Source organism: Harpia harpyja, chromosome 10, assembly GCF_026419915.1.
Source record: "Harpia harpyja isolate bHarHar1 chromosome 10, bHarHar1 primary haplotype, whole genome shotgun sequence".
NCBI lineage: Eukaryota > Metazoa > Chordata > Aves > Accipitriformes > Accipitridae > Harpia > Harpia harpyja.
This window is the reverse complement of record NC_068949.1, coordinates 4,146,017-4,160,800: the sequence shown is the minus strand read 5'-3', so window position 1 is coordinate 4,160,800 and position 14,784 is coordinate 4,146,017. Positions and strand designations below refer to the sequence as shown.

At 38.0% G+C, this 14,784-nt stretch overlaps 1 protein-coding gene across 6 annotated transcripts in view; it reads left to right on the top strand.

Moving 5' to 3' along the window:
- HERC4 (HECT and RLD domain containing E3 ubiquitin protein ligase 4) overlaps positions 1–14,784 on the top strand; it is a 41,065-nt gene that overhangs the window by 3,364 nt on the left and 22,917 nt on the right. For all 6 annotated transcript variants that reach the window (XM_052800243.1, XM_052800246.1, XM_052800242.1 and 3 more), the window contains exons 4-7: positions 2,315–2,474; positions 3,879–3,955; positions 6,314–6,535; positions 11,713–11,804. In XM_052800243.1, coding sequence (XP_052656203.1) covers positions 2,315–2,474; positions 3,879–3,955; positions 6,314–6,535; positions 11,713–11,804 — 551 coding nt within the window. The remainder of the gene's footprint in view (positions 1–2,314; positions 2,475–3,878; positions 3,956–6,313; positions 6,536–11,712; positions 11,805–14,784) is intronic.

Genomic DNA, 14,784 nt, shown 5'->3' with positions numbered 1-14,784 from the left:
TCTTCGTTTTCTTTTTTAAGAACTAAAAATAAAACTTTTGATAAAAGACTTTTCAGCATATACAGTGCTACAGGAAGAGGATTTGGAAAAGCCTAAAGGATGCAATGTAAAACTTATTTGGGCTTTTTTTCTTCCTATCTATGTTATATGCGTGTTTCTGCTTCCTGCTAGTGCAGTTCCATAGCAGAAGTGGGTAAACATCTTGCAAGGACTGCAGGGGAGTGTGCACATGGGCTCCCTTCAGAGCTGTGCTTGTGAGTCATATATGCGTGCTACTGAGAGATCCAGAACAGTGCTTCTGATGGTACTTGTAGCATAACGTAAGCAAACTGAAAAGACTTAAGAAGAGTTTATTCTAATCACTGCTATAGGAATTTTAGAAGTTACTTGGCACAGTAATTGATACAAATATTTCAAATGGAAATAAGGCATTATGCAGTATTTTAGTAGTTCTCCTTTATTCAGAGTTTCGGATTTGGTGCCAATTAAAGATTTTTTGTGTAGTTGATCTGTAACTTTTAAAAACTAATTTGGACTTCTATTGGGAAACAATAAATGGATATTAAAACTGATAAACTTTAATCCTGTGCAAAAATCTACTTCATGAAAATGGATAGAAACTGGGCTTGTCAAACTTACTCTGAATATTTGTTACCCACTTTGAAAATTATGCTGAATTGTCTTTTAAATCTAAAACTTAAAACAAAAATATGTGACTTCTAATTTCTGTTTTTTTAAAACAGCCTTGTATGAGCTTTCATATGTAATGGACAAACACCTACTATAAATCTTTTTTTTTTTTAACATGCTCAGACGCAGTAGTCATGAGGATTCTAATGTCCTCCTCCCTAATTTTTCTGTCATCTAGAGGTTACTGACAATACTGTTGAATGTTCTGATGTGAAGTCAGTGCCTTGGGATAACTTGCACAGTCTAAAGAGGCTCAGTGTCTTTACAAATGGGTGGATGGTCTCTTTTGAACGTACTTCTGCTAGCTGAAGATAATTTTGTCGCTGACGGCATGTCTTTGCCACTTCCGTGTCGCCAGTGGCACTATTTAGTTGTACCTTCCCTCTTTCCTCCCCACAGAGCTCTGCTTGCCACAGGGGTTGTGTGAATGTTCCTTAACCCTTATTAGGCAAAGTCAGCCTGGCTAGTTTAGCAGCTGGTGAAGATAGTTGGAGCTCATCTGCATGCTGTTGCCTGAACTGGAGAGCGCTTACATGACCTCTTCCACTGGCGAGGCTGTTATGGGCTGAATTGGGGTGGTAACCTCTTTAATCAGACCAGCTGTTGAAAAAAATGAACTTACCTCTACTGCCTGTGTTACTTTATTTTGGGAATTGAGTGCCTGTCATGTTGCAGATACTGTTAGCTACTGTTTCAAAATTGACTTAGGCTATGCTACACTGTGGTTACAGTGCAGGTTGCATTGATGATACACAGGCTTTTTCAGTGGCGTGCCATGCTTAGGCAGGAATAGAATTTATGTGTTTGAAAACTGGGCATAAAATGTCCAAGCAGGCTCATATTTAAGGGGGACTGTTGAAAATTGCAGCCTTAATGACAGGCCCTGAAGATACTTCTCCACTTTACTGTTGAAATAAAAATGTTAGACTTCTGATCACAAATCATAAGCATGAAAACAAACTTTGAGTTTTTCCAAATGTATTTAAGGGTATTGATGCAGGCTACTGGAAAAAAAATCAGAGATATTTTAGTGTTTGCTTTTCAGAGGCATGCCCTGTATATCTAGAAAAATTACTCTTTAGGATCTGTTTCTACAGTATTTTGCATTATAAAGAGGACATTGTGTAGCTCATTGCAAAATCAGTAGCTTTAGTCTTTAATTTGCCCTGCCTTGTTTTGCAGGCTTTTTTGCTAATAATGAATAGGTGAATTTAATTTGCTGTGGTGGAATGTTTTCCTCTTATGTAATATCTACACGTGTAGTCATTTGACAGTAATCTATTTGACCTTAATGTTAATTGAGTTTCTGCACTCATTTTCAGATGACAAGATCAGAAGGAACCATTATAATCAAGCTGCAGTTTTTGTGCACTTCTGTGTATTGCTCCAGATACAGTTGTTGTTTGGTTACTTTGGGGTGTCAAATTTAACTTACTTCTCCTAGAATAGCATGCTTATAATTTTAAATAAAGGATGTTTTGGCAGACTTTCTGGGCTTAGTTCTGTGTCATTTCAATTGACATCATGGTACTGAGTATAACTGTCTTGGACAACACTAACTTGTTAGTAGCTTTTTTTTTAAACAACTAACTTTTTTTTTTCCTTTTTTTTTTTTTTTTTTTAGAGCATGTTGGTGCACTGGATGCCCAAAATATTGTAGCTGTATCATGTGGGGAAGCCCACACCCTTGCATTAAATGACAAGGGTCAGGTATATGCTTGGGGTCTGGCTACTGATGGACAGCTTGGCTTGCCGGGAACAGAGGAATGCATCAGAGTGCCCAGGTTAAAAATAATTAGTGTATAAGAAGTTATTTTTTTGAAAAAAAATGTGCTTAAATCACATTGGTTAACCTATTCTGCTGTTATAATTAAAACCACATATTAGAAAGTGTATTTTAGCTATGGCACTTGTAGACAGTTTCCTTTTCACAAAAAGTTAGCTTATGTGAGAAGTGTGTTATGGATTTGCTTGGTTTGGTTTGTTGGGGTTGTGTTTTTTTGGTTTTTTTTTTTTTTTCTTTTTTTAAGTCATGTACTAAGAATGACAGTTATGTTGGAAAAGTAGGATGGGTATTTTCAGAATGTAAATGGAGATTGCTAACTGCCAGTTAAGAGAAGTTAAAGAGAAACAGAATGTTAAACTTTCAAAACCAGTTGTGGGAGTACATTTGAAGAAGGTATGTTCACTATCTGATCTTGACACTTAAATTTTTACCCCAAAGTTTTTTAGTTGTGATTAAATAATACGCCTTCTAGTTATAAAAATGAATGCTAGCCAGATTCACTAGCTTGTTTTCAGAATGCTGTAAGCATTCCAGCTAGCTGAAGTCCATGTTTTTACTGTGATGAATAGGTTCACTGAAATCAGTGGAACTGTCTGTAGCAGTAAGTTTGTATGTTTGCAAGCTGGAGGTTTTCTTTTCTAGTTTTGTTTTTTACATAGGGAAGAGACATGCAAAAGTAACAATTCCTTGGAACATTAGTAATCTATAACTTTATCATGGCTATCTGTGACATATGTATAAACATGAAAGATATAAATAACTAAAGTGGTTTTTTTCTGTATCAAATTTAAAAGCCCACAGACCTTTTAGAAACTGTTTTTCTCATCAAAAGTTGAAAGCACACTAGATTTAATGCACATTTATATGTATTTGCAACTTCTTTATAGCATTGTGCAATACTTAATAGCTCTGAATCAACTGAAGTTTTGATTGAAGTTAATGTTGGTAGAGATGAAAAATTGAGTGTTCAAATTTTAACAGGAACTAATTCAGTCTTTATATCTAATACTGATATGAAGAAGTTTGTAAAACCTTTTTTCTTTTGGAAACTCGAAAGTAAGAATAATTTTTTTCTTGCATCCGGTATTCATTTCCTCCATTCAGCTGTGTGACATCTCCTTCCTAGCACATGAGCCTCCCTAATTCTTCATTATGGTCTTTTTTACTGACTTTATTAATTTGAAAATAAGACAGAACCTGTCCTTGAAAGTGTTAGAAAAGAAGCAGTTTTGACTTAAGACTTTACTAAAGAGCTTCTAATTAAAATTAGGATATTTAAATTAGTTTCATATATACGTCAGGGAAAAGGATTCACTTTTTGTATATTACCCTTTGGCATGACTTTATATTTCATACCATGACCTAGTAGCTTAATTTTTTCTCTGTTTTCTTACCCTGATAGAAATATTAAAAGCTTATCAGAGATCCAAATTGTTCAAGTTGCTTGTGGTTATTATCACTCGCTAGCACTCTCAAAAGGTAAGCCAAATTTTTCTGAAGTTTTGTGTAATTTCTTACCAGATATTTCTAAACGTTTCAATGTTTATTTTGTTTTTTTTAAAAAGGAAATTTTTTTTAAAACATGCTACCACTTAACACAGATGGGATTTCAGGTTGTTAGGGGAAGTCTAATTTAATGATGGAAGCTTGAATTTAAAAAAATAAATGTACAAACAAATGTTGTGTTGTTCTGCTTTTTTTCTTATGCTTTTTTGCTTTTTATCATCTTGCTTTCATGTAACTTCCTTTTTAAATTAATTTTTGTTTCTCTCCTTTTTATGGTCCCATTTCTTTTTCGTCCTGCTAGCAAGGCACTTTGTCACTAGTCTTATTTTAACCTGTAACTTCAAGTTACTGAGGCTTGCAGACAACGACTTCCTTGTCTGCTTTTCTATTGCAAAGCCTCTGTTTTGTTGATGCTTCTATAGTTAAAATGTAATGTCACGTTATAACGCACCTTTTGAAAGGTTTAAACATTTGTCTTGAAAGTTTTGCTGGGGCTATGAGAACATACTTAGTTGGCCTCACTCATGTAAGAGTATTGCATGTCTAGTTAATAGAATAGCTCTCCAGAAAAGAATATGAATTTAAATTTGCTGCTTGTTTGTTTCATCGTGACAAAGGAGAGTTGTGGCCAAAACTTCCATTTGGAAGAAGCGGCTGCTGTACAGGGTTAATGGAAACTTGGAAACTCAAAACAAAAATTCCAGAAAAACTATAGTTTGACAGTGTTTCTTAACAATGTGTGGTTAAAATATAAACTAAATAAGCTGTGGGGAGGGAGGTGTTAATCGCATGTTGAATGATTTTTTTTTTTCTTTTTCTTTAAATATAACAGTTTAAACTGACTACATGTGCCTTGATTCTGTATGTGACTTTTAATGGGCTCATATGTTTTCTGTGCCATTGTGTATTCCTGGGTGTCTTTACTATTATAACCTAGTGAGATTCCTTTGTTTTCAGGACAGGCAGACAGGGATTTACAAATAACCCTTTGCCTGGGTTAAGATCAGCAGTAGAATGTGGGGAGTATCAGAATTGTGCTGTTAAGCATTCTATTGGTCAAAAGTGCAAGATAAAATTCACTCAGTGTTTTAAATAGTTACAAGCTTCAAGTACAGTATCACTATCCTATTGCCCATTCGTGGATTTGCAGCTCTATGTTTCTGTTCTTCACATGCATTGTAGGGTGGTTTTTTTGTTGGTTTTGGGGTTTTTTTTCCTGGTTGTAGGAGAACTTGCAGAAATACTTGCAATGTAGCAAGGTTATGGCCTTCAAAACAGACCCACACAGGGAGGAAGGTGGGATGAACTTACTTGCATCGGGCATTTTGAGAGGAGACTTCATAGCATTTTTAGATCTATATATGGGATATTGATAAGGTGGATTAGTTCGTGTGATTATAAATGATTGGCATAGGATTTCTTCGGTGTTAGGAAGGCTTTGTATAAAAGTGGTGCGTTAGGGTTTTTTTTAATCTGGTTTTGGTTTTTGGTTGTTGTTGTTTAAATAAATAAATAAAATCTGAGAGACCTGTACCCTAGGGGATGGGTTTCATCATTTTCCATCTTGATAAAACTGTTATTGGGAAGATGGAGATAGGACAGACATAGGTAACATTACTGTTTGAAACATATTGCATCAGCAAAACCAAAATATCTTTGTGATTAGGTATTGATCTTTAGGATAGTAAATACCTTGGCAAAACGTTGGTTGTTCAGGGGAACATTTTATTTTGGTGGCAATCTTAACATAAATAGCTCTCTGATTTGTGATTCTTCAGAATGTTTTTTTTTTTCTTTGTAAGGCATCAAAAGACATTATAAACTCTGTGCTTCACTGATCATATCATTAATACAGTATTTTAAAATTTAAAATATAGTAACTTAAATTGTATGTGAAAATTAAGTATGTTACCATATAAAAGCTTAGATGAGGCTTGTGATTGGAAATCGGAAATTTTTGCATGTCCAGTATGCAACTTAAGCAAGATCTCTGCATAAAGATATATGCAGTAGTGGAACTCTCAATGGAACAGCACCTTGCTTTGTAATAACCAAACTCAACTTATCTAACACTGTTGAAACAGGAATGGTAAGAGCAGTTTTGAGGGTTTTGAATGTGATTTAAATACTTTCAGTCTGATTAAATATTTGCGTTGAATGACTGCAAATTACACAAGAATGCTTATCTTCAGACATCAGTAATTTGTATGCATTTTCAAACTCAAAAATATTTGAAGAGTAACTTTTAGCTTTTCTTACAGTAAATAAACTTTGTATAATTAAACTATATTGATTGTATTTCTTGGGTTTTTTTTTTTTCCCTTTAAACAGGAAGTGAAGTGTTTTCCTGGGGACAAAATAAATATGGCCAGCTGGGCTTAGGTTATGAGTATAAAAAACAAAACTCACCACATGTGATTAAATCTCTGCTGGGAATCCCTTTTGCACAGATTGCAGCAGGAGGAGCTCATAGTTTTGTACTAACTCTTTCTGGAGCCATTTTTGGATGGGGACGCAACAAATTTGGGCAGCTGGGTCTTAATGATGATAATGGTAAGTAAACATTGCTTCAGTAAAATTTCATGCTGAAGGTCTTGTTTTGCAAACCTAAAGACAGCAGTATTCCTAGAAAAGGAGCAGACAGAACAAACCTTTGTTGAATATTGTTGGAGAGTGCTGATGTCATGTGCAATTGCATAAGGAAGACATAGAGATTTTTTCCTTGGCTGTTTTGTAGTGAAAGTTTCAACAGTGTTATGTTGAAATTCTAGCTTGCTTGACTTGTTTTCTTTCCCTGTTCTAGATTTTTCTGTGACTTAAACTTTCTGAACGGGATCGAATTAAGATACTGTGCAGTAGTTACAGTTTGAACTGAATTTTAGATAGATGAAATTGCTTGACAAAACCAGTAATGTATCAAAACTATTTGGTTGTCCTTAGTAGACACATTTAAGGCATCTGCATTGTTTTACTGCCATGTGGGTGTCTGCCTTTCTCAGGCCACTTTTGATAATCATTCACACTTTTCAGCTAACCATTTCCAAAATTTCCTCTACTAGGGTCTTGATATTTACTAACGATTTTAAGCAAGTGGTTAGGTTAGACAAAAAATTATTTCTTTGTTAGTTGGATAGTGCGCATGTAACATAATACGTGTGCAGGGCTCCAAGATGGGAGTATATGCTATCAGGTTCCTGTAATACACAGTTTAGTATAGAATAATCCATAGCTAGTTTCATGTATTCAAACTTTCTCACTGGTTCATTGTTCTTATAACTATTTAAAATAAGAAAAATGTGTTGTAGTTAAAATGCATATCTGAATTAACACTTTAGATCTGGTCACACTTACGTGATAAGAAAATTAGATGTACTCTTCAGAAATAAAATTTTCATGGGAGACTTCAGTTGCTTCTACATATTCTTTGGAATATGTATGATCCCAGTTTTTTATATAGCATCACTTCTCAGTAAGATCCCTTTTTTATGTCTTGATAGGGCTTCTTCCAGGCATCTTAGCTTACCTGACAAATTTTAAGACATTAGCATTAGTGTTTAAAAAAATTGCCTTTGTTCAACTGGATGATAAAGTTGATTTGCTCTGGTGATGGAGGGAAGTTAGTTGTCCTTCCTAATTATGCAGTCTTCCATTTTATTATGCGTTTAGTAGTACAGAACTATGACCAACTGATACCAACTTAAAGAACACTTTAAAAAAGATGAAGCACAGAAACAACTCAAAACAACTGTCATTTGTTTTCTCATGGCCAATGGCAGGTCTAACGTGCTGTTCCCTATTTCATGATTTATGTATTGACATATGATGCTGTGGGAGCATAGTAATGGACTCAACGACAGATCAATATGAACATAGTTGAAGACCCTTTACTAGAGCATCAGACATCATTTTTATACATTGGTTACATCTGTACATGCGTTTAGCTATTTTACTATTGGTTACACACATTATTCACGCGCTGTCCACGCGCCTAGTTACACTTAATGATTGGTTATATCAACTCTGTACACGCGCATAAACATAGGACATAATTGGTTATACCAACTAAAACATGCGAAACTTGTCTCAGTCTAATTGGTCAAGATAAACTGCCAAATTGAGGTTCTTTGTGCCAAGTTCCCTTTATCGTGGAATGCGCACCTGTGTTCTTTTAATTGGCATCTTTCTTTTTTTTGTCGTCTTGTTTATTCTGTTCAAGGTCTTCTAAAGGCGTCTGAAATGCTCTTGCGACCGTTAGCTAAATATGTGTCCACAATTCCCCCTTTTTTTGTTTTTCGTCAATTAACACCTGCTGTATTGCCCTTTGCAAAGATCTATGAACACAATTAATTAAGCACGGTAAAAGCAACATTATACCTAATAAAATACATAAAGAAACCCCGATTTTTGACAAAGATACAAACCAACTCCTAAGTCCCCATCCTGCAGCTAAATGCTCTAAGCTGAAATGACAGCTTTCTTAATTGCGTTAAAGCTCTTGCAGCTCCTTCTTGCCTCTGCAGTTCTGTTATCTTGTTTATTAATTGCTGCACTGTCCAAGTTCCTCATGTCTGTTGTTTTTCTGGTGGTTCAAAGTCCTTTCATACTGCAGCTGTCACGTACTCTGGCCCACTCATGCTAACTGCAGCCTGCTTATGCTAACTGCGCTATGCATGCACCTTTTGCAATATTCACGGGTGGCATTATTGTTTGGACCATGATCATGATCACACCAGTGTAATCAGCATCAATTACTCCTGGTAAGACAAAAATCCCCTGTCGAGATGTTGACGATCGCCCCAACAATATTGCACATAATCCATGACCAAGAGGCCCTTTCATGTTTGATGGAATGCAATGCACCTTTGTGTCTAACAAAGTTACTTCTACTGCTGTTGCCACGTCCACTCCGGCACTTCCTGCTGTGGCGGAGGGGACGCTGTCCAGACACCCTGTATTTGTGTCGTAGTGCGCGGGGATCTCGTGCTCAGTTGAGAGTTTCCCAAAACTCTGCTGCTGACATGATACTTTGATTTACATTCTTTAGTCATGTGGCCTTTTTTCCCACATCGATCGCATGGTGTTTCACCAGAGACTTTAGCATAAACTTTACATTGCGCCTTAAAATGCCCTGGCTTTCCACAATTAAAACATTTCTTTCCTCCTGGCCTTCCCCTGCTTTTTGTTTGTAGCAGAGGTCGCACTGCTGCGGCAAACACAGAAGCAAAAAGAGCAGCTTTCCCTTGTTCACCCATACGGTCGCAAGCTTCTAACATCTCACTAACAGTAACGCTTCGAGGTAACGTGCACAATACTCGCTTTGTTTTCGCATTTGCGTTTTCAAATGCCAACTGATCAAACAACTTAACCTTCATGTAACTGTCAAGATCTGCGTGAGATTCCAATGCGGTATGCAGTCTGTCCATAAACTGAGCAAATGGTTCAGATTCTCCCTGCCGAATATTAACATAGGAAGGAGAAACCTTTCCTTGCTCGGGTATGCTTTGGAGAGCTTTAAATGCCGATTCCTGTGATTGCATTAAAACTTGAGTATCAAATTGAGCTTGCCAGGCGGCGTTTGAAAATGGTCCAGAACCTATCAGCATTTGAGCAGTACATTGAAATAAGGGATCATTTTGTTGACGTCCCCTATTTCCTGCCTCTGCATCATCGCAGAGTTCCTGCCACCTATGAAAAAAATATAACTGTTGTGACGGCGACAACAAGGTTTTAGCAAGCATTCGCGAGTCATGTGGAGTTAAGGTTGACTCAGAAAATATATGGGACAAAACTGCCTGCGTAAAAGGAGATTTTAAACCATACTGAGCAATTGCAACTTTTGCTTCTTTCATGATTTTCCAATCAAATGGAACCCATTGATTAGGTCCACCCCCAGCCCCAGCAATAACCGGAAACGCTGTGGGAGCTGCTATGATTTCTCCCTCAATTAAGGCATCGCGAATAATTCCCCGCCATTTATTCTGGGGGTCCGTTGTTTCTGGAAAGGTGGGGATCGGTTCCCTGGGAGGTGGAGAAGGCAGAGGTATAGGTGCAGGACAAGGAGGGGACAGAGGTAAAAAAGGGTTTGAAGGAGGAGGAGGAGAGCGAGGGAGTGCATCAAAGGATACGGCTGGCGGTTTTTCTCGCTTCGCAGCAGCCTCCAACTGTGCCAGCTTTTCTATTACTGACTGCAACTGCTGCGAAGTGAGCTCCGGCCCCTCTTCATGCTCTTGAGGCGACCCGGGCGTAGACGAAGGCAACGGAGGGTACATGCTAAGTATAATTTGTTCATGTTGAGCGGCGGTATCTGGGGGCTGTTTTTTCCTAGGCAGATTTTTACTCGCTTCCTGATTCTGTAGGGTTTCCTTTGAGCGTACGGTTAGGGAGGCTTGCGAACTGTCAGATGGCTGATTAATATCGGCAGTCCCAGGGACTGGAGCAGAAGTTAAGGGCACAGGAGCAGGCGGACAAGCTCCAGGGAAGCCAAAAGTCTCTCTCGTTGCATTATGTTTTTCTCCCTGTGTTTCCCCTTCACTTGCGGTTGGGGAGAAAGCAGCAAAAGCAGACGCAGACGCTTTACAATCTGCTTTCATTTCTTGCAGAGTTGTCTTAATTACTTTCCATAAAGTTGCAAGACCTTTAACTTCTTTAGACCCGTCACTAATTTCATCCCATAGGGAGGTTCCGATAGCTTCCCAGGTACTAAGCTCAAAAGCTGTACCCACACTAATTAAGAGGTTTCTGTCCTTGCTCCATTGTAAAAGCCGCTTTAAACAAGCTTCATCATATTTTATGCCTCTCTTTGAGAGTATATGTTGGAGGAGCTTAACTACCGCTTCTTCTTCTTTGGAAAGCGTGGACCCCATCTCCTCCCCCGACCGCTCACCTCCTTTACGGGCGAGTCCTCACCTCAACGGGCGAAAAAACGACAGCGCTGTCTTATCTGCCTCTATGGGCACACCAGCTGGGGCAGCCGGTATTTCGGTCAGGTTCCTCCCGTCTTCCTCTTATCCTGCCGTTCGTTCTCCAAACGTAGTGCAGAATTTGGGGGTCCCTGTTTGGGCGCCAATTGCGGGAGCATAGTAATGGACTCAATGACAGATCAATATGATCATAGTTGAAGACCCTTTACTAGAGCATCAGACATCATTTTTATACATTGGTTACATCCGTACATGCGTTTAGCTATTTTACTATTGGTTACACACATTATTCACGCGCTGTCCACGCGCCTAGTTACACTTAATGATTGGTTATACCAACTCTGTACACGCGCATAAACATAGGACATAATTGGTTATACCAACTAAAACATGCGAAACTTGTCTCAGTCTAATTGGTCAAAAGTTCCCTTTATCGTGGAATGCGCACCTGTGTTCTTTTAATTGGCATCTTTCTTTTTTTTTGTCGTCTTGTTTATTCTGTTCAAGGTCTTCTAAAGGCGTCTGAAATGCTCTTGCGACCGTTAGCTAAATATGTGTCCACATGATGCTATGCTAGTGAAAATGAGACTATTTGCTACAAAGTATTTCAGTATAGTAGTCTTTTCTTTTTTTCTGTACTGACACTTCCATCTCAAAGATACATAAACTCAGTCACAATGATTGTAATTATGCTAGCAAATTTAAAATGCTTGTTTGACTGGAACCAAATTAGAATAAATGAGCAGAGCTATTTGTTTTCTGATTTTTATTTTCAAAATAAGCGACCTACTGCTGTATTAAACCTTTCAGACAGGTATGTTCCTACGCTGCTAAAGTCACTGAGAACTCAGAAGGTTGTTCATATATGTTGTGGAGAAGACCATACTGCTGCCCTTACAAAGGTACAGTATTTAAAGATATGTTTATGCTTTGATTCTTTTTAATGTTTTCAGGAGAAGATGCTACCTGAATAGGAAATAATAAACAAAATTCTGCATAAAATTTCTTCAAAGTTTATTGGATGAAGTTGAGGAAACACTGGAAGAATGGTTAAATATTTGAAAAAACTTACCAAATACAAGAAATCTTTCGGTAGTTTTAAATTTTTGTCCGATTTGGTGAAATTGACCATACAAAATGTAGCATTTTCGATATGACAGTGCATGTTGCATTATTAAAATTATGCAGATATTGACATTTACATTAATGTATCCTGAAGAGATTAGCTGTTTTCTGACTGTAATGCCTCTAGTATTGCTGTTATCACTGATCAGACAAAGTTAATTTTGAATTTAAATTAAATGGTGGGGGGATTGGTGCGTGTGGTTGTTCAAAGTTTTCTTAGTGATTTGCTACTTGCTATTGTAGTGGGTTGACTTTGGCTGGATGCCAGGTGCCCACCAAGCCACCATATCACTCCCCCTCCTCAGCTGGATGGGGAGAAAAAACGAAAGACTTGTGGGTCAAGATAAGGACAGGGAGATCACTCACCAATTACTGTCACAGGCGAAAGAGCTTGGGGACTCGACTTGGGGAAATTAATTTATTGCCAATCAAAAGTCAGAGTAGGGTCATGAGGAATAAAAAGAAATCTTAAAACACCTTCACCCTACCCCTCCCTTCTTCCTGGGCTTAACTTTACTCCTGGCTTCTCTACCTCCTCCACCCCAGCGGTGCAGGATGATGGGGAATGGGCACTGTGGTCAGTTCATCACACATTGTCTCTGCTGCTCCTTCCTCCTTGCTCTCTTCCCTTGCTCCAGTGTGGGGTCCCACCCACGGGAGACAGTCCTCCATGAACTGCTCCAGCGTGGGTCCCCTGTGGGATCACAATTCCTGCCAGCAAACCTGCTCCAGCGTGGGCTCCTCTCTCTATGGGTCCACAGGTCCTTCCAGGAGCCTGCTCCAGCACGGGCTTCCCACGGGGTCACAGCCTCCTTTGGGCATCCACCAGCTCCAGCGTGGGGTCCTCCACGGGCTGCGGGTGGATATCTGCTCCACCGTGGACCTCCATGAGCTGCAGGGGGACAGCCTGCCTCACCGTGGTCTTCACCATGGGCTGCAGGGGAATCTCTGCTCCAGGGCCTGGAGCACTTCCTTGCCCTCCTTCTTCACTGGCCTTGGGGTCTGCAGGGTTGTTGCTCTTGCATATTCTCACTCCTCTCTTCTGTCTGCTGTTGTGCAGCAGCTGTTTACATACTATTGGCAAACCAATAGAAGAAATGGAAGATTTACATAATCCACTAGTAAAAGTATTATAGTGTGAGGTTCTATGAAAAGTTGGCCACTTATTTCCAGGCCAATTTGGAAAAAAAGCACGTATTCTGTGTCAGTGTGGCATGTTCGTACAGAGATGTAGGAAATGATTAAAATAGAGAGCTGAAATGTGTTAAATTGCCTTATACATTACTGTTGGCTAAATGTGTTATTTGGAGTCTTATTTTTAACTTTTAAACTTATTTGGAAACTTCTAGGAGCAACATAGACTGTATAATGCTAGTGTTCTTTCTTACACTCATTTTAGTGATGAATAGTGTATTTCGAGGATCAAGTAATGATAAATACCTTTTATTTTGTGGTGGGTAAACCAAAACATACATGTCTTGCTTTAAATGATTGACTCCTGTACTTTTCTTTCTGTGTTTTGCTAGTTGGATTAGACTTCAACATTTAGGTAAAAATCAGTATGTATTAACATTTTTACATTTGCTGTTCATCAATCTCAGTAAAATGTATCAATTTATAAGCAGAGTATTTTGGGGCTTAATACTGGTAGCAGTAGAAAACACTTCTGGCCAGTCAAGATTTGGGCAAGTGACTAAATATCCATTTCATGTCTGAATCTGTTGGATTCAGAATATTGTTGTAGAAGGCATTAGAATTTTGAGAGTAACTATTTTTAATGTTTTATTTCTGAAGAAAAACATTTGTGTTTACTTACTTTTGGAAAATGTATGGCTTTTTTAATGTGTTAGTTTGAATTTTTATACTGCAACAAGTTAAAAGTTGTTTTGAAGAATATGATCTGCCTAAATGTGGTCATACTTTTGTTGTTTATACATGCTTAATTTTCTACAGTGAAAGGAAAGGACTGTTCACAAGCAATTGCTTTTTGTCCTAAAATATTCTCTCGCTTTAACAGAAAAAGACGTGGCAACTTTGTAATCCTGAAACTGATATTGATGTATTGTGCGAGGTTAGGGAAATATAGAATGTGAAGAAAACACCAATCTGTAACTTGGGTTCTAAATGTTTTTCCCTTTTTAATGTACAGAAGTTAACTTCAAACTTGCTTTAAAGCTGATGGACTCAGTTAAGATACTGAATTTACTGTAAATGTTTCAACAAATTGTTTATGTCACCTGTTTATATAGCTCCATTTTCTCTTGCATGATAGGCCTTGCAGAACGAGGGGTCTTGACTTATATCTTTTGTAGACAGTACTATGTATATGTCTGAGCATTCTTCAAGTCCTTCTGAAATTCAGAAAAACCTGTCACTGTTTGTTATCCTGATTCAGTGAATGAGGCTGTTGGTTTTTCTCAGCGGACGCTGCCATTTTAATGATGATTTCCAGCAGAGGTCCAGTCTGATGCAGAGTAGAATTGAAAGAAACAGCTTTACAATTTCAAAGCATTTGAAAATGGAAAGTTTCAAAGTTGTTGTAAGGTAAGTTGTATAACTTCTGAAAATGTTTCTGATTTAACATTCTTTCATTAAAGTTTTTGGTTAATTTCTTGATTAAATTTAATCAGAAACACTTTTAAAAAATGACTTGCCTCACGACAGTGTTGAAATTTTCTGGTTTCTTACGCTTTCGAATAATGAAGCTGACTATTTCAGTCATACTCTGCATCATCTGCCTGAGGAGGGCAGCTTCCT